Source organism: Phycomyces blakesleeanus, assembly GCF_001638985.1.
Source record: "Phycomyces blakesleeanus NRRL 1555(-) unplaced genomic scaffold PHYBLscaffold_2, whole genome shotgun sequence".
NCBI classification, from domain to species: domain Eukaryota; kingdom Fungi; phylum Mucoromycota; class Mucoromycetes; order Mucorales; family Phycomycetaceae; genus Phycomyces; species Phycomyces blakesleeanus.
Genome location: NW_017265135.1, coordinates 1,824,197 through 1,842,898, shown reverse-complemented (window position 1 = coordinate 1,842,898; position 18,702 = coordinate 1,824,197). Strand labels below are relative to the sequence as shown.

Sequence of the window (18,702 nt, the reverse complement as noted above, 5' to 3'; positions counted from 1 at the left end):
CTTTTTGGCAAGTCATTATATTCTTTAAATAAGTTAGTAATTTCTTTTTTATTCTTTATATTGCATGGAGGATGGAATAATTTGCCTCTATTGCCAAAACAATAATAATAGTGCTAAATGATCATTACATAAAAAATGTAAGATGAGATTGGGATATTAAAAAGATGCCTTTACTTTTAACCTGCAATAGAAAAGAAATGTGGAAAAATTCAAATCAAAACATAAAAAGAAGAAGGAAAAATAATGTTTAACTAAAATTCAACCTTAAAGCAATTCTTAAAACCCCCCTAAAAAAGCTTGTAAAGAGTTCTAACTAAAGTCGCTTCCTTTTAGCATAGTGTAGTTAGCCATATTACGTTAGTTTCCAGTTACATGGAGTAAGTCATCTACGTGTTTGAATAATTGGATTAAATTTATTCTTGTGATGTTTTATCTTGCATTATTATTAATAATAGAAAATAATCCTGCCTACAATTTTGGAACATTGGAGAAATTTATCTCAAGGAAACTTACGTTTTTGCGATATAGAGTAAGTTCTATTGTTTGATATCAGTTATTGACTTGCTTGCCTCAAACTCCTCAATTGCTTTTGAAGCCATGCTCAATGCGTCTTGATAAGAATCTGCCCCACCTATAAACCTAAGAGAGAAAAAACCCAAGTTTCAGCTAAAATACTTTGGTGAATATAGCAATTGCATTAACGCCTACCCAGCAGCATGTACAAATTCGGCACCGGGTATGCCTGATACTTCTCGAAGTGCTTCTTTAGAAAGACCTCTCCAGCTATTAAAAAAACAGAGGAATATATATATATATATTGTATTTGATTAGAATATTATATATATTAACGATGTTCATTTGTAATATTTTACCTTTCAGGCAACGGCCATTTATTTCTGAACTGAGCTCCGGGCTTGCCGACAGTTTGTACCATCCATTTCCCATTTTTTGATTCAGAGATTACATAGAGAACTTCTGTAGTCGAGTCTTTCTCACATGTCTTGAGATGATCCCTCCACGGGCAGGCTTCTTCCAAAATAACTACTCTACCAGAAGGATGGTATTTATTTCTGTTTTCATAGGATTTCTGTACTATTACACGCGCTGGCAACCAAGAATTTATAAGAGATCTGACTGATTGTATAAACTCTTTCCCAGCTAAACTTGAAGCTTCTTCAAATCGTTCCTGAAATGTAAACAATGTTAAGTCATTTTACAATTACTCACACTAGTTTATCTTACATTCACCAAGGCAGTATCATTTGGTTCATTCCATGCAGGGTAAAGTCTACTGATACGTGTACCAAGATCTGTAGAGTCAAAATAACGAGGACTTGCTTCTGTTGCATAAGCTGTAATTCCATTATCTTTTGCGTCCAAAGGTTTAACAAATTTCTTTGAATTGGATAAGGGTTGTTATTCATGAGTATCTATCTCGATCCTGCATCTTACTACAAAGCTTACGTAATAAATTTTGTTGTATATTTCTGTCACTGTAGGATGATCCTGGTTTGGTAAGTTTAATTCTGTAGCCAAAATCTCTTTTCCAAAGTGTCTATATATTTAAGCTTGAGTATTTTATGCTTGCATATCTTTCATAATTAGATTCAAATAACTTACTTGTAAATCAATCCAGCCGAGCTTAACTTGATTTCGCTATTCGAGTCAAAGATTTCCTCAAATCCTTTCTATTTGACATTTTTGAATAATCTTAGCCAAGGTTTATTTTATGACTGTGGTTAAGTTTACCTGGTGGTGATCAAACATGTTTCTTTGAGGATCATAGATTTGCCCAACATCAACAATAACATTGCATGTAGCTAGTACCGCAGGATCACGAGAACGTACTAGATTTGCATTCTTGAATGCTTTTGTTTGACGCAAAAGATAGACAGCCAAAGCTTCATCGCTTTATTTTTGTTAGAATCATTTGAAATCTTTATTTGTAAAATCTCACCAATGAAAGAATCCATCATGAGTTCCGATCTAATGTCAAAATATACTTAGCTTATACAATGTATTACATATGGATAAAAACACTGTACCTTTGGGCGTTGTGCTTGGAACAATGAGCCTAGCCCTACTTTATCGAGACGGATATTTTTCCAAAATGACATGTTGTAGTAATCACTAGGCTTTCTGTTTGCTGGAAATGTTTTAAGAGCTGGTTTTTTGAATGGAGAAACTATAACGAAAGGGAAGAAATTTCAACTTCCGTAAATCTCTTACCCTGAACCCTGCTTTCTACTGTAGTAGTTTAATAAGCTATTTGACAGATATAATTCACTAAGTTGGAATATAAAAGGGTTGTGATAGATATACTTTTAATCCAAGGCCATTATGTATGAACTATGTAAACACTGTGTAAAAGAATTGGCGATTTTAGAAATATACTCTAGTTACAGTGCTATAGCAAGTCTAATTGAAGATTGGCCGATAACTATACATTTACGCATATTTGTCTCAAGATATAGTTGGTTTGTGCCTTCAACACAAAATTTATTTGTATCAAAGACATGCTAAGCTTATACAACTTACATTTTCTAAATCTGCTTTAGAAGAAATATATTACTTTTAGTAGGTAGATGATACATAATTACTGTTGAAGTTATAAGTTTGTCAGTTATAAAATACAGAATAAATGGTAATTAGCCTCCTAAAACAACCAGTATTGAAGCTGGAAATAATATAATAAAATCCCCAATTGAACAATGTCTCTATCATTTCTTTCCATCTCATTGACCATATTTTATCTAATGACTTTACTTTATATTCAAGAGATTCAGGTCATTATTTTCTTTTTAATTCTTTTCCCAATTTTAATTAGGTGGTCAATGATGCCGCAAGTGTGCTACACCTATTCCAGTCCAACAATAAATGTTATTACATGCTTAAATTTTAACCGAGTTTTCCTTTTCTTAATTACTATTAGAAGTACTGGTTTGTGTGAATGAATTGACTGGAAAATGCTGTTCTTTTTTATAAAGGTATATACGATTAGGAGATACAGCACACCGTTTCATTATGTATCTTGCACACTTTTGCAAAAAAAGGAAGATTTCATATATTATAATTTACATTTTGGATACCTGTTTTTGTACTGCGTGTATTTATTATATAATTTTAAGTCTAGACAGAATTACTTAAGAAAACAAGTTACATTTCTCTGAGTACATGAAGATAATTTATGGGTAAAGTGTATATGTAAAATAAAAGAATTAAGCTTTTGTTTTTATGGAGACTCTAAAAGCATACTGTACTTATCTTACAGACTTTTAAGAAAAGAAGTTCACTGTTATATGTGATATTATAAAATAGCATGAAATGGACATTGTTCGAGTTTATTTCAGCTTGAAGTATAATAATTAAGATTAAGTGAAGCAGCTTTAGATATATATAAGCACCAATTGGAATAATATAACAAAAAGTTGTAATATTTAGACGTCCTGGCATCTTCATTAAGATATAGATTGTTGACAAACATATATTTATCATTCTTAAAATTCAAACGTTCATGTAAAAACTGGGAAAGTGGTTTGGCTTTTTTTACCTTGTGCATACAAATTTTGCTGAACTGTTGTCTTTACTTTAATAGCTCTTTAACTAGAATTTGTTATTGTGCCTTAAAGCTTTGTAGTTATTAAAAAATATTAAAAGTTTTAACTTAAAAGATATGACCATCTACATAAGTGCTTGATATACCATATATCTTAATATATTGGGAGTCGTATGAAAGGGTGGTCTAAAGAACATATACATAAAGTACTTCTTGGAAGGAAAGATTTCAGCTAAGCCTACGTTGTGGAGTAGTACTTTGACTAAGCATCACTTCCCCTTATTTTTTTTAGCTATTATGTAATACATTTAATATTATAAATACACAAAAGCGTGACTAATGTATTATGTAAACCGGAATGTATTTCAAATAGTCGCGCCAGTATTACATAGCTGGTGTATCAAATGATTTGGATCACATATCGACCTGGTGTCATAGTGTCCAGTCCCTCTTTTTTTTACTACTTCAATGCCCACCCTAAATTTAGGCATGGTTTGTTTTTACCGCTATATACCTAATTGCTTATGCCAATGTGGGAATAAGGGAAACTTAAAGTAAATACAGGGTCGAATGAACTGACTTTGATGATGGCAACACAAACATTTTCTCTTTAATTTTCGTGATTATTCCCCACTGTTATTCTGTTCTTTTAGGTGAAATTGTGCCCATACAAAGAGCCGGAATAGGACACTGCCCCATATAAGCAGTATTTATCAAATAATTTCAGAATTAATGTGGGTTGGACAGGAAACACTGCGTTGGTTCCCCAGGAACACAGATTTCATAGACCACTTTCAAGGTCCCCAGAGTTTCTAAGATCAATGTAAAGTCTACTGTCATTTTACCCTCCAAAATAATAGTTATTAAAGTAAATTGGAGTTTATAGACTTTTGAGGGGAAAGAGAAGGACCTTTTCTTTGGTATTGGGGCTAAGGTATATCATTTGAATGTATTGTGTCAAATTCTACGCAGCATGAATTTGTAATACATGATCACATATTTGCTTTGCTAGCAAAAGGACAGGGCTCAATACCAAGATAAAATATAATAAAACAAAGTCTTATTAGAGCCAGGGTGGCTAGGATCCTTGCGTTGAGTTGAATGATCTTTTCTTAATTTATTTACTATTGTTGTACATGGAATCCATGAGCTACTAGAGACAAAAAAAAACTATTTTTCCCAGGCATGGTTCAATGTAGAAAAAAATACTCCGAGAGCCCCGCAACTGGATGGAATATTGTGGAGCAAGAGTTTGTGTCGTAAAAGAAATGAACTTCGATCGAAAGGTTTTCTGTCCACCCAACCACACTATGTATAATACGTCTAAAAATGAAATGAATAAGCAAATAAGTAAATACGAAAAGAAATTCAAGAAATAATACACACAACGGTTTCCTATAATGCTCTGTAAATACTTCATTTGTACATGAGAACTTGTTCACATAGAAGCGGATAGCAAAAAATGGGAAAGAGCTGGAAGACCAGACATAGCTAAGATTTACCAGAGAATATGAACAAATAAAAAAATGGGGTATAATACGGAATTCTGTATACAGATATGACGCTTAAGTATTGTCAGGATGGCCATAGTAGGGAAGCATTGTACAAAATAAGCGGTTTAAAGTGAATCATTGGTAGATAAGATTAACTTTTTATCAAAGAACATTCAATTTATGATTAATCACGGTTAAAAAAGGCTTTTTGACCAAAAATAATGATCTTGGTAACGGGATTTTCTCGGTACCTTTTTATTCGTCTATCTGGCTCTCTTTTTTCCAACGCGGGTAATATCAGGACTTCTTTGGCTATCCGCACTTGGGTACACCACGGTAAGTTTCTAGCATGAAAAAAAAGACTGCTTACAATTCATTTTGGCTCTTATTACTAACTGGCTTTACCTCTTCCGGATAAATCCTCAAAGCAAGCTCACGGAAAGACTTGCAGGCTGTGTTTCTCAATTTATTAATGGCACCCATTCGTTGAGATGTATTTACACAAGGGCTGGAAAGCTTGTTCTCTATTTTTTTTTATTTTTTTATTTTTAAAAAAAAGTACACCGCAAATTCATTTTTGAATAAATAGGATCAAGTTTTCCTCTCATTAATATAGTTCTTCATCCAATTCAACTTTCATCTCTATCCTCTTTTTTCTAATGGTCCAATTTCTGTCTCTAACCAGCTCAGCCTTGATTCTTTTGGTTGCATGTGCAAGCGCTTCTAAATCCAAGTCTGGTGTTGATCTTCTAACCTGGGATGCTGCCTACGTCAAAGCAAACAAGCTTGTCAGCCAAATGTCGCTCAAGCAGAAAGTTGATGTCTCTACTGGTGTAGGATGGGGTGTTGGCGCTTGCGTTGGTAATACCTATCCTGTTACCAACCCCGATTTCCCAGCCCTTTGCTTACAGGATGCCCCTCTTGGAGTCCGTGGTGTAGCCAACACTACTTCTGGCGTGTCTGGTATCAATGCAGCCGCTTCGTTTGACAAGAAGGCCATACGTGAGCGTGGCGAGTACATGGGCAAGGAGTTCCGTGGAAAGGGTGTTCACGTTCAGCTTGGTCCAGCCATGAACATGATGCGAAACCCTAAAGGTGGTCGTGGATGGGAATCTTTTGGTGAAGATCCATTCCTTTCTGGCGTTGCTGCCTCTGAAACCATTCTAGGTATTCAGAGCCAGGGTGTTGTAAGTCAAAATATATACAACAAAGATAAAATAAAAAATAACCCATATTCTAAATGTTTTATTGGTTGATTAGACTGCCACTGCCAAGCATTATATTGCTAACGATCAAGAAGTTAACAGAAACTATGTAAGTTAGCTCACAAAAGAAAAAAGACAAGATATTTACTATATTATTCTTGATTCAGGCCTCGTCTAATTTGGACGACAGAACATTGCACGAAGTTTACCTTTGGCCTTTCGCTCGCAGTGTTGAAGCTGGTGTTGGCTCTGTTATGTGCTCTTACAACAAAGTCAACGAGGTGTATGCCTGTGAGAATGACGTGACTCTCAATAAGGTCCTTAAGGAAGAACTAGGTTTCCGTGGCTTCGTTCAGAGTGACTGGGCCGGTACCCACTCCACTGAGAGTACAGTCAAGGGTCTTGATATGACTATGCCTGGTATACTATCGCCTTTTTATAATATATACATATATCTACGACTGCAAGGAATACTAATTATTCTACCGTAATCTTAGGCGACATTACCTTTAACTCAAATGACTCATACTTTGGAAAGAATTTGACTGACGCCGTTGAGGCTGGCACTGTAAGCGAAGAGCGCGTAAGTATATGTTTCTTTCAAAACGTTATTTAGTATTTTATTTAATATTTTTATGTCATTCTTTTTCTTAACAGGTCACTGATATGACTCTTCGTATTGTTGCTACTTGGTATAAGGTACACAAATAAACGGGCCAAACAAACAAAGCTATATACATATATACTTACCATAACATTGTAATTGTCATTTTAACTTCTACAGCATCGTCAGGACGAGGTTAGTTTATATTTTCATATAGTCTAATACTATTTCTTATTAATACTAATATTTATAATTAATTTTGTAGAACTACCCCGAGGTCTCTTTCGATTACTTCCGCCCAGAGCTTACCAAGTTTGTCGATGTTCAGGAAGACCATCACATTCTCGTCCGCGAGATGGGCGGTGCTTCCACTGTTCTTCTTCGCAACAAAGATAACACACTTCCCCTGAAGAGTTCTACAAAATCGATCGCTCTTATTGGTAGCGATGCTGGACCCAACCCTTGGTAAATACCAGAACAATTGTGTCCCTCGCGCCAACTACTTACTAACTATTTTTGTACTCGTCTTTAGGGGCTTCGACAGCTGTGTTGATCAGGGCTGCAGTAACGGTACACTCGCCCAAGGATGGGGATCTGGAACTGCTATATACCCTTACTTGATCACTGTAAGTAGCCAAATCGTGCTTCGATTAAAAAAAATCTAAATGAATTGTACCTATTATATTTATAGCCTTTGGATGGAATTTCCTCCCGTGCTGGAAAGGGAGTCAAGGTTGTCTCTAGTCTCGATGACTTTGACCTTACCAAGGCTGCTGAGACCGCCAAGGGCGCCGATATTGCTTTTGTATTTTCCAATGCTGATTCCGGAGAAGAATATATTGATGTCGATGGAAATATTGGTGATCGTAAAAATATGACTTTGTGGCACAATGGTGACAACTTGGTAAGATGTTCACACACTAACTTTTTTTAATAATAATAGTATATCTATATAGATAAAGTGCTATGCAGGTTACTGACATCTTTATATTTATTCAATAGATCACTGCTGTTGCTGATGCTAACAAGAACACAGTTGTTGTTATCCACTCTGTTGGTGCTGTTCTTATGCCATGGATCAACCATCCCAACATCAAGGCCGTCGTCTGGCCTGGTCTCCCTGGTCAGGAATCTGGAAACTCTCTGGCTGATGTCTTATTTGGTGATGTCAATCCTTCTGGTCGTCTCCCTTACACTATCGCCAAGGAAGAGAGTGACTACCCTGTTCCAATCGATAGCGATCTTGAAGTAAGTTATCGCTGAAGAGCTCCAAAAAAATCTAGATATGATATATAAGATATACTTAACCTGGGTGTATTGTAGGTCGATTATACTGAGAAGCTTGAGATTGGTCACCGCTGGTTCGATCAAAATAACATTGAGCCTCTTTTCGAGTTCGGATTCGGTCTTTCTTACACCAACTTCAAGTACAGTGGGCTTTCTGTCAAGGTTTCCAATAAGAAGACCTTGAAGGTCGAGGCTTCACTGTCTGTCCGTAACACTGGTGGAGTTGATGGTGCCGAAGTTGTCCAGGCTTATATTGAATTCCCTGAATCTGCCAATGAGCCTCCCAAGATCCTCCGTGGTTTCGAAAAGGTTTCCATCAAGAAGAACAAGACCAGCAAGGTTAGCTTTGAATTCACCAAGACTGAGCTTAGCATCTGGGATGTTGATAGCCAGACTTGGGTTGTTCCCAGCGGAAAGTTCACTTTGCATATCGGCGCTAGTAGCCGTGATATTCGCCAAACTGCTACCTTTGTGCTCTAAATTCCCCTTTTTTCTCAATTTCCACTTTATTTTGAGAGCCAGCTCTATTCATATTTAATTTATTGTGCTTTGCAAGCAGAACATTGGGCAACAACACGTTATTGGCTTGTCATTATTTCTTAAAAATCTTAATAGTAATAAAAAACAAACGTGCTTATATATATATCTAAATAAATATCTGTATTAAGTAATATTTGGTGACTTATTTAAAACATATTAAACAGAAATATATCTATATCGAACTTGCTGATTTGTTTATGAAATGTAAGCTTGGATTTTGGATAAATCATCAAGATATTTAAAGAAGAATAAGAATATTTACATACTATTGAGAAACCATCTTATCTAGTTGCTTTATTGTTCTTACTGTGGTTCAATTGGTAAGAAACAAAATGAGAGCTATAGAAATCATAATAGAATCTTTATAAATCACACATTACCTATAAAAGTTCTGTATTTTATATCGTACCTTTCACTAACAAAGTATATACATATTGTATCTGGAATTCATAAATCAATGAATTATGCAAATATATAAATATATATTATGATCAGAATTCGTAGTGCTTTATCAATTCCCACAAACTCAACCATGTGATTCTAATATTGCAAAACAGATACAAGTAATATATATGTATATATGTATATATGTATATATGTATGTACACGCATATCAATTTATATAGGCTTGCAGAAAGAATGGAAAAGAAAAAAAAAGAGAAAGGGAGATAAAAGAAGAGGTAGAAGGAGAAGGAGAAGGAGAAGGAGGAGGATGATGAAGACGTGAGAAGTACTAAGGATAGAATGTGACATGGCTTTGAAATAAGCCAAGCTTCTGTTTATGCAAGCAGTTTTTTGATACCCTCCTTCTGTTCATCTGTCAAACGAGCAGGGAACTTGACATCGTATTTGATTATAAGATCGCCCTTTGCACCAGTCTTTGAATTTGGCATACCCTCTCCGCGAACGCGCGACTCTTGTCCTGGATGAACTACAGAGTTTGAGTTGTTTACTCCAAGAGTGCGACCGTCCAGTGTCTTGATGTGCTTTGAGAACCCTGCCAATGCTTCAGCAAGAGTCAATTGAATAGTCATGCGTAATGAATCGCCTTCACGAGTATATATCGGGTGGGGTTTTTCTTCGACGACAAACTCAATGTCTTGCTGTTGTCCATTAGGAAGCTCGTCACCTTCGTTGGGAAATCGGATTTTTGTTCCTGCCTTCCAGCCAGGTTTAACATTAACTGTCAGGATCTTCTCAGCCGTGACATATTTTCCACTGGCGCCATCTCGTAATTTGCGTGTGACCTTGAGACGCTTGGTTGTGCCCTTGTAGAGGTCTTCAAGTGAGATTGGCAAGATACGCTTGATTGCCGGGGGTTTAGCGGAACTTTGCCGCTGTTTGAACCTTTGGCCGCCACCGCCACTGCCAAATGAAAAACCTCCGGGTGCTCCACCAAATGAATCATAGTCATCGTCACCCATACCTCCCATACCTCCCATACCGCCCATACCGCCCATACCACCTTTGCCTCCACCTCCACCAAATGAAGCAAAGAAGTGTTTGAAAATGTCGTCAGCATCAGATGGGTGGAACCCACCTGCACCACCAGGACCACCAGTTGAGAAAGTATAAGTACCACCACCACCGCCAGGGAAGCCGAATCCGGCACCACCAGGGAATCCACCGGCACCACCGGCACCACCAGGCGGAGGAGGACCAGCCTTGAGACCTTCTTCACCGTATTGGTCGTAAATTGTACGCTTGTCTTTATCGCTGAGTACTTCAAAAGCTTCACCAATTTCTTGGAATTTTGCTTTGGCCACGTCAATTTTATCCTTGTTTCTATCAGGGTGCCATTTGAGTGCTACAAAAAGGTAAGTTTTGGAAATAGAAAAAAAAAAAGTTAACAATAAAGGCATATATATATATAAGCCTATAATATCTATGGGTGTGCGTATGCGTCTGTACGTGTGTACATGTGTGTGCGTGGGCGTGGGCGTGTGCGTGTGCGTAGGGGTTTACCTTGTTTACGGTAAGCTTTCTTGATTTCGTCTTCAGTGGCAGTCTTTGGAACGCCAAGGATAGAGTAGTAGTCTTTACCCATAGTAAGATTTATCAATTAGTGGAAAAGAAAGAAGTGATGAAAAAGGTTTTAAAAAAACTCGAGGGAATTTCAATTCTCTTGGTTCCACACACAATGCAGCCAAACTTACTGATTGATTTTTTTTTTTAAAAAAAAAGGCTCTGAATTTGCACGTCACTCAGCTTCCGATCAAACCATGGCTTGTCTATGACGATATACACACAAAGCTAATGCCGATTGTTCACAATTTCATATATGCAGGGTTAAAAAAAAACCAAAATAATTTATCAATTTTTAGATAGGTAGGGTAGACACAAGATATTCACCAATAAACCAAGTAAAAATGTAAATATGTATGATACATTGATCGTTTCAGTAAAAGACTAGATTCTTTATTTTTTAATTGCACAGTAAAAAAATAATATAAAAGATTTGGTAATTTATGATCTGGGCTTCTCCTTCTTCTCCTTGTAAAGAGCGAGGAGGGAGACACCGGCGACCTTGACGACCTTGAAACGGACACCAGGAATATCACCAATAGCGCGACCCTTACGACCGAAACCGGCAATCAAAACCTCGTCGTTCTCATCGACGAAGTTCAAACAACCATCATTGGGAACGAAGGCAGTGACCTTCTTACCGTTCTTGATAAGCTGGACACGGACACACTTACGAATGGCAGAGTTAGGCTGCTTGGCCTCAACACCACTATAGGAATTTTATAACAAAAAGATAGATAATATTTAATTAGATACCAATTATAAGGATAATACCAATTTTTTAAAAGCGTTCTCGATAAAAAGAAAATTACGCAGTATATATATAATGTGTATGCATTTAGGTGTAGGTTTGGGTGTGTGCCTTACATCTTTTCAAGGACAATACCCTTGGCGTGGGAAGCACCACCGAAGGGGTTGGAGCGGAAAGCAGTTCCAAGAGCTCTCTTCTTGTACTGCTTATCGGCCCAGCGTTGTTCACGGCGATGGTTGCGAAGCTTACGAGCGGCGTTCAATCCTCTGGGTTGTCCCTTACCTAATAAATGTTTGTGTCAACTTATTTGTCACTTGGATTTAAAGAAAAAATAGTTGTATCGAGGAAAGATGGACAGGAAGCACGTAGCACATCCACACGACAGAAAGAAATGAAAGAGAAGTCAAGAAACATTGTCGACGTAAGGTGATGAGGCTGTTCAATGTTATAAGGAACGATTGTAGATGGGGTTGTATATTGTTGTCCTTGTTCTTGTTGCTGTTTACTAGCACTCCAAAGAATAAAGGAGTGTCGTCGGGTATGCTGGTTTCTTAACTTCCTCTTTATCTTTCCCTCTGTGTGTGTATGCGTGTGTGTGCTTTTTTTTTTAATTTGTTGCCTGTTCCTCCCTCTCCCTTCCCTACTTATCCATCCATCTGTATCCATCCATCTATATATGTATGCATCTATCTATCTAACTGTCTATAGATACATGGGATATGTTCTTCGTACATCCATCTCTTCTCTATACTACAGAAGACTGCATGGGGTAGGCTATTTTCGGAATCAACTTACCCATGATGTTAAGTCTTTTTTTGTAGAAGAAGGTGCCTACAGTTCACGACTCAAGACCAGTATTAAGCCCTCCGAGGCATGGCAAGTCACAATTTGGATTCTCCCATTTTGGAGTATACCCTTTTGAACAGCCGATAGTTTTATCTACACTTTATATTTTATTTTTATTTCACTTCTTCATAATTCATTTTTCTTTATGGATTTTGATACAAAAAATAAAGCTTTTATTTATATATTTATTTATTTTTCTCTCCTCTTCTCTCCTCTTCTCTTGGTCATCATTATGTATTATTATTGTTACTATTGTTAATATTTTTTATTATGTTTTATTATTAATATTATTGCTGTCGTTGTCGTTATCGTTATCGTCGTCATGGTCGTTATTTGCTGTTATGACTTTTATGACCTGTTGGCGAATTTATTTCTTGGACTTCTCAGCCTTCTCCTTCTTTGGCTTCTCGGTCTTCTTCTCGTCAGCCTTTGAAGCAATAGAGGCAGCCTTTCCGTCAGGAATCTGGATGAAAGTAGCGGGAGTGGTGGCAGTAGCGACCGAGTCGAGGATGTAGTAACCCTTGCGCTCGAACTGCATAGCGTCACCCTTCTTGAGATCCTTGATGTTGGCATCAGCAACAACAGGGGTCTTGAACTCGCTCACAGGTGTAATGAGATCCTTGAGCTCATCACCTTCCTCGACCTTCTTTTTAGTGATCAGATAGTCATAGTCAACCAAAAGCGCATCCACAGCGAGGTTTGCGCCAAAAGCCAACCAGGAGATCTTCTTCTTGGTCTTCTTGAAGTCACCCTCAAGGTGGAGTTCAAGATCGACACTGGTAACATCACCCTCAGCGTTCTTTTCAACGTTGCGGACAAATGCATTTCCCCAATCCATAAGAGTAAGCTATAGATATAATTGTTTTTTTTTTAAAAAAAATATTGAATTTTAGTTTTTGTTCTTGTTCTTGTCCCCTTCTTTCTTTCTCTATTCCTAATTATATGTTATATTACCTCTTCTCCAACTTCGAGAGACTTGGCATCTTCCTGCTCAAGAACAATCTTGTTAAAGTAAGCAGTCTTCTTGAGACCAATTGCGGGATTCTTCTTGTGCTTGGGAAGTTCCTTGAACTCAGGGGTAGTGGGTGCGCCCTGGATGGTGCACTGGACCATCTTGTCCTTGACGATGGCAGTGTGTCTGGGAGCAACGGGGTCAATGACCTTCTTGTTCATGGCCCAGAGCTTGTCCCACTCGAGCATGAGGACGTTCTGGGAGGCACCCTGCATGAGGATGTATTCCTTCAAGGCCTCGATGGTCATACCACGACGACGGATACCTCTGACGGTGGGGAAGCGGGGATCGTCCCAGCCGCTGACAATCTTGTTGTCCACGAACCACTGGAGCTTTCTCTTAGAAAGAAGGGTGTAGACAAAGTTCATGCGGCTGAAATCCCAGATGACAACCTTGCGCAGACCGAGGTTCTCCAACATCCACATGTACTGGGCATTGCGGTCACGGTACTCGTTGGTTCTCAAGGCGTGGGTGACACCCTCGAGACTGTCAACGATGGGACAGGCAAAGTCGTAGGTTGGGTAGACCTTCCACTTGTCACCGGTGTGGTGGTGGGGAGTCAAGTTGCAACGGTAGATGACGGGATCACGCATGGTACCGTTGGGATCATCGGGGCTGATCTTTGCGCGAAGACAGAAGGAACGTCCCTAAAAAAAATAGATGATAATAAATTGTTAGAAAAAGAAAAAAGAAGCACCCTTCTTTATCGCTTATGTAACTAACTAACTAAAAAAGAAAACTTACGGTATCGGTACCCTTCTTCATCTCTTCGAAAATCTCCAAGTTCTTTTCAACAGGAGTGTCACGGCACTTTGAAGGAATACCACGAGTACGCTCATCGCGCATGGTTTCCTGGTCAGTGTTGTCACAGTAAGCCTTGCCTTCCTTGATCATCTTGAGAGCAAGCTCGTACATCTGGTCAAAGAAGTCGGAAGTGTGGGAGACATGGTTGGAGGTGACGCCGATAAGGGCAAGATCCTCCTTGATAGAGTCCTCGAATTCGGTCTTCTCCTTGCTGGGGTTGGTGTCATCGAAACGAATGATAAGCTTTCCCTTGTAAGTGTCGGCAAAGTACTGGTTCATCAAGGCAGCCTTGGCGTGACCAATGTGGAGATAACCACTGGGCTCCGGGGGGAAACGAGTCACGACGCGACCCATCTCGGCCTCAGTGAGACCAATCTCAAACTTGCCCTGCTCGTTGGACTTGACCTATTTTATTTATTTATTTATTTTTAATTAATATATATATATATATGAATTTAATCAAATTGAATTGAAAGAAAAAAATATATACCTTGAGCTTGTCTTGCTTCTGCATCTTCTCGACAGCATTCTTGGTGACCTCAAGGGTGTTGATGTACTCGTACCAACGGACAAGGTAAACACCGAGGGATTCCTTCTTGGTCTTGACGATGCGAGCAAATACGGGAGAACCTGAATAAGTATATTGATATATGCATACACATAAATCCACGGAAATATTATTATTCAGTTAGTAAAATAATAATAATAATAATAGAGAGTTGCTAAATGTAAAGCATATATAGAAGGGGAAAACTCACCTCTCAAGGCACCCCACACGACAAAGTCGGCCAAAGTAAGCTGGTAGCCAACGATGAAAGAACGAAGAGTCAAATGCTTGTTGAGCTCCTTGTAAGTAGCATCAAGAGCCTTGAAATCCGAGATGGACAACTTGGACTCGGCAAAATCAAGCCACTGATCAACCTATTATACACATACACACACACACACACATATATATATATATATATATTTAATACTTCAACTCACTATTTCAACATATAATGTTTCTCTCTATGTATCACACGTGGTTTGAATATTACCAAGGTTGAGCTAATGGGATCCTTGGGGTCGTAAAGACCAGTCTCGGGGTGAAGTCTGCCAAAGAGACGGACAATTGCGTTGGTGGAGGAGTAGGTTTGGCTAATAGTAACAAATCAAAAAATAAATCAATACGTACATATATATACTTTTGAAAGATAATAGAAATAATAATAATAATAATAATAATAATAATAATAAAGCTCCCCATTATCACACAGACCACTACCCTTACTCTCTGTTATATATATATTAATTCTATAAAAGCCTTACCCATTGAACTTTGCAACGGCTGTAGCACCTCCTTCAGCTTCCAATGTCTTGGTATCAGGGTACTCGATAGTAATAGCACCAGGCTTGATGGCGTTTACCTGCTCGGCGGCAGCTAGCACACCTGAGAGACGCGACAAATTCGGTTAAAAAACAACAACAAAGGAGTGTATATATTTATTTATTTATTTATTTATTTAAAGCAAAAGGTAATATTTTCTTGCTTGGCTGATAAATAAAATATAAGAAGACAAGATGGCTCACCATAGCTGATGGGTGATGCCTTTGTGGCAACAATAAGTTGGATGGACATGTCAACTGTGACAGAGAACCCTGTTAGTGCGCGCCAAAAGAAAAAAAATAAGTATAGATATTTCAAAAAAAAAAGAAAAAAAATTCCTATGTGACTTGCTTGTTTGTACGATATGACTTGATCAGAGTACTTTATGGGAGTCTATGTGTATATATTATATTATAATATTATATATATCTGTATTATATATTTTTGAGTTATGTTAGGCTAGATTGAGTTGAGTTGATTTGGGTTGGGGATAGAGGGAAGGGAGAGGGAGAGAGAAGAAAGTTCAATTCTTTTTATATATATAAAGAATAAAGATAAAAATAAAAAAAAAATTTGGATCATGATGAATGTTGACTCATTAATAGACACACTGTGTAAGGACCAATATATCCATGCGCATGTGTGAGAGAAAGAGGGACAGAAAAATTAAAGGATAGTGAAAATTTGTTTAATAAAGCAGACCTAAAAGATAAATATGTTGCTATGGATACCACTTTGACTCTGAAGAAGATATTGTTTTGAATTAGCAGAGAAGCTTGGATAAGACTTTATTGGATACCTTTGTATAGCTATATGTCTATACCTCGCGATCAGTTTCATTGTCAAATGGTGTGATAATAGCAGTAAAAAAAAATACTTGAGAAAAACTGGATGGTACACAAAGAAAATAAATGGCTAGAGAGTAGTCTATACAAAAAAAAAGTGATTCATGTCAGCTTAGTGTGAGAGAATATATGCTGTAGTTAATTAATATAAAGATAAATATATGAAAAGTTGTACGTATGTGTGTATGTATGTATTTTATTTCAATTTGAATTGTCTGTCCCGTAAGCCGAATATTTCTCTTCTCTTCTTTTTCTTTGTTATGTAAGTCTCTAGAAATATCTATCTATTCATTTATTCATTTATGTATTTATTTTTCATGAAATTACAGCTAGAGTCTACCAAATAGCTGCATTCAATGCTTGGCTCCTAGTATTATTATTGATCAAGACTATAAAGCTTACGTATATTTGTATCAAAAAGAACTTACAAAAATCAAGGAAATTAATGTCAAATGGAACATTAATTTTTTTAAACAAAAAGCCCTAAAAATAAGTCTATGTGGTCCAAGCACCAAATAATAATAATTCTGATGTGATTCTAGATTCTTCAATGATTCTTTTTTCCTACAGTTAAACTAATTATTTATTTTTGATAATATCAGACTTCTGATTTGGCTACCTTTATGATATTTGTAAGATACATACTATCACTACTACAAATTTTGTTATTCTTTAAGAGCCTATTCTTCTTGTTTATGTTCTCGGTCACATAAAGGCTTTGAATAATTGTTTATTTTACTGTGTCGTATATCCCAAAGAACGGGTGTGGATCGGCACCCGTCCTATTATTAATTTTTATATTTATATATTTCCCAACAATTTTCTTTTTGGTATTAATTACGCCACCAGCTGTAGAAAGAAAGAAAGAAAGAAAAATGAACTCGTGCCGTAGGTTGAATATAGCTTTATTGTTAGCTGTCAATATAACAAGCTGCAGTACACTTATTCACATCTAATTCCAAATAAACATAATCTCATTATATCAAGCAACCATTCAAGCTGTTAGAATTACAGTAGAGAATATATTAATCTTCCATTCAATAATAATCACATGTTTGGCTTATTATCTTTTCCATATTTTTTCATATAGGGGGGGGGGGGGGTTCAACAGTCTCTAGGGTTTGTAAGCTTAGGCCTTTGAGTTTAAATTTCCAAAATTTATTGGCTGTGGTTAATCTGAAAATAAAAATTTTAAAACTCAAGAATAAACATCAGAGGTGGTCAACCAAATTCTACGAAGCCATTTTATTTAGCCAATCAGAGAGTATATGCTTTCATATATGTAATTTATACGTTGGCATTAAAAATGAAATCCAATAATATGGCGTTCTGAACTTAAAATGTTTTCGAAGAGCCTGACTGAGTACCCCTAGTGGATATAGAAAATTAAAATTAGGGTAATCGTACTTCCCACAAACCTCAAATATTAGGGGGTTTCAACAGTCCTTTAAGCTTTAAAACTTAAAGCTTTGAGTTTAGATTTCAAAATATGATTGCCTGAAATTAATTTATAGGCATTAAAAAAGAATATTAAAACTCTTGGAAGAAAACCTTGGAGAGTTTTAAACTTTTAATACATCTTTGCCTCTTTCAATATTATTTTAAACTTAAATTCTATTATCACAATGCCTAATAGAGCTTAAAGAAGCATTTAGGGTACTCAAAAACACTTGGTAACTTTTACGTATTATTGGTTACTGCCTTGAAGTTCAAAGCTCAAGTTTAAAAGCTTAAAAGACTGTTGAACACCCCTGATAGGAAGGAAGAAACAAAAGAAAGGGAAATTTAATGCACAATGGCATATATAGATGTACAAATATTTTAATTATTGTTTTATTTTGGGGGTAAATAAATATGCAAATTTAGCTGGTGCTAGTAATAACAATCCCACGCCACTCTATATATGTAAGTGTGTTTTTTTTTATAGCATTTATTAATCCAAAGAAAATAATTATAAATTTAATTCAGTAAAATAAGGAGTAACTTGCATGAAAGCAGAGTATTTTTATTTTTATTTTTATTTTATTTTTTAAGATCATGTAAATTTTTTGTTAACAATGAAGAACGAAATAAAGAGAGAAACTAGATAAGAAAAGCACATTATAGTACAATACACTAAGATTAAGTATATTTCGTCCAGATGATCGGTTGCTTGAATTGCATGTGGTCTACTTGATAAACATAGATAAACAAAATGCCCAGCCTTTCTATTCTTTTTAATAGTTAATTGTTAATACACTTTGTATTATAGCCCAACAATAAAGCAAACAGAGCATTCCTATTAATTGATTAAAATAGAATTATGAATCAATTCTTGTTTATTGATGTAAAGGTTTTGTAGGAAAATGGTGGGCATGGGGTAATA

General features: G+C 36.6%; 6 protein-coding genes across 6 annotated transcripts; 1 reads left to right on the top strand and 5 right to left on the bottom strand.

Annotated features, from left to right (window-relative positions):
• Positions 1-536: 536 nt before the first annotated feature.
• Positions 537-2,117, bottom strand: PHYBLDRAFT_162706 (hypothetical protein; the record flags this gene model as incomplete). The annotated part of the gene is made up of 9 exons (XM_018434682.1): positions 537-639; positions 709-783; positions 873-1,186; positions 1,243-1,395; positions 1,465-1,555; positions 1,621-1,688; positions 1,750-1,909; positions 1,958-1,986; positions 2,046-2,117. 9 exons carry the CDS (start codon positions 2,115-2,117, stop codon positions 537-539), a joined length of 1,065 nt encoding a protein of 354 aa, XP_018297690.1.
• Positions 2,118-4,746: 2,629 nt separating this feature from the next.
• PHYBLDRAFT_58695 (hypothetical protein) lies at positions 4,747-5,532 on the bottom strand (the record flags this gene model as incomplete). Its single annotated transcript, XM_018440371.1, has 3 exons — positions 4,747-4,879; positions 4,943-5,047; positions 5,420-5,532. The coding sequence occupies 3 exons, from the start codon at positions 5,530-5,532 to the stop codon at positions 4,747-4,749; spliced, it is 351 nt and encodes a 116-aa protein (XP_018297689.1).
• Positions 5,533-5,708: 176 nt separating this feature from the next.
• PHYBLDRAFT_75597 (glycoside hydrolase family 3 protein) lies at positions 5,709-8,817 on the top strand (the record flags this gene model as incomplete). The annotated part of the gene is made up of 11 exons (XM_018443079.1): positions 5,709-6,236; positions 6,310-6,363; positions 6,422-6,674; positions 6,752-6,837; positions 6,912-6,953; positions 7,039-7,053; positions 7,124-7,323; positions 7,391-7,484; positions 7,550-7,762; positions 7,861-8,106; positions 8,182-8,817. 11 exons carry the CDS (start codon positions 5,709-5,711, stop codon positions 8,623-8,625), a joined length of 2,175 nt encoding a protein of 724 aa, XP_018297688.1. The 3' UTR covers positions 8,626-8,817.
• Positions 8,818-9,464: 647 nt separating this feature from the next.
• Positions 9,465-10,732, bottom strand: PHYBLDRAFT_130062 (hypothetical protein; the record flags this gene model as incomplete). Its single annotated transcript, XM_018429334.1, has 3 exons — positions 9,465-10,111; positions 10,274-10,492; positions 10,651-10,732. The coding sequence occupies 3 exons, from the start codon at positions 10,730-10,732 to the stop codon at positions 9,465-9,467; spliced, it is 948 nt and encodes a 315-aa protein (XP_018297687.1).
• A 236-nt stretch (positions 10,733-10,968) lies between these two features.
• Positions 10,969-12,277, bottom strand: PHYBLDRAFT_130060 (hypothetical protein). The gene is made up of 3 exons (XM_018429333.1): positions 12,257-12,277; positions 11,578-11,743; positions 10,969-11,419 (listed from the first exon to the last, which is right to left on the bottom strand). The coding sequence occupies exons 1-3, from the start codon at positions 12,258-12,260 to the stop codon at positions 11,152-11,154; spliced, it is 438 nt and encodes a 145-aa protein (XP_018297686.1). The 5' UTR covers positions 12,261-12,277; the 3' UTR covers positions 10,969-11,151.
• A 184-nt stretch (positions 12,278-12,461) lies between these two features.
• On the bottom strand, positions 12,462-15,972 carry PHYBLDRAFT_121302 (hypothetical protein). Its single transcript, XM_018428788.1, has 9 exons — positions 15,844-15,972; positions 15,696-15,764; positions 15,435-15,555; positions 15,164-15,263; positions 14,882-15,044; positions 14,614-14,753; positions 14,064-14,528; positions 13,262-13,966; positions 12,462-13,154 (listed from the first exon to the last, which is right to left on the bottom strand). Exons 2-9 carry the CDS (start codon positions 15,742-15,744, stop codon positions 12,675-12,677), a joined length of 2,223 nt encoding a protein of 740 aa, XP_018297685.1. The 5' UTR covers positions 15,745-15,764; positions 15,844-15,972; the 3' UTR covers positions 12,462-12,674.
• Between the last annotated feature and the right edge of the window lie 2,730 nt (positions 15,973-18,702).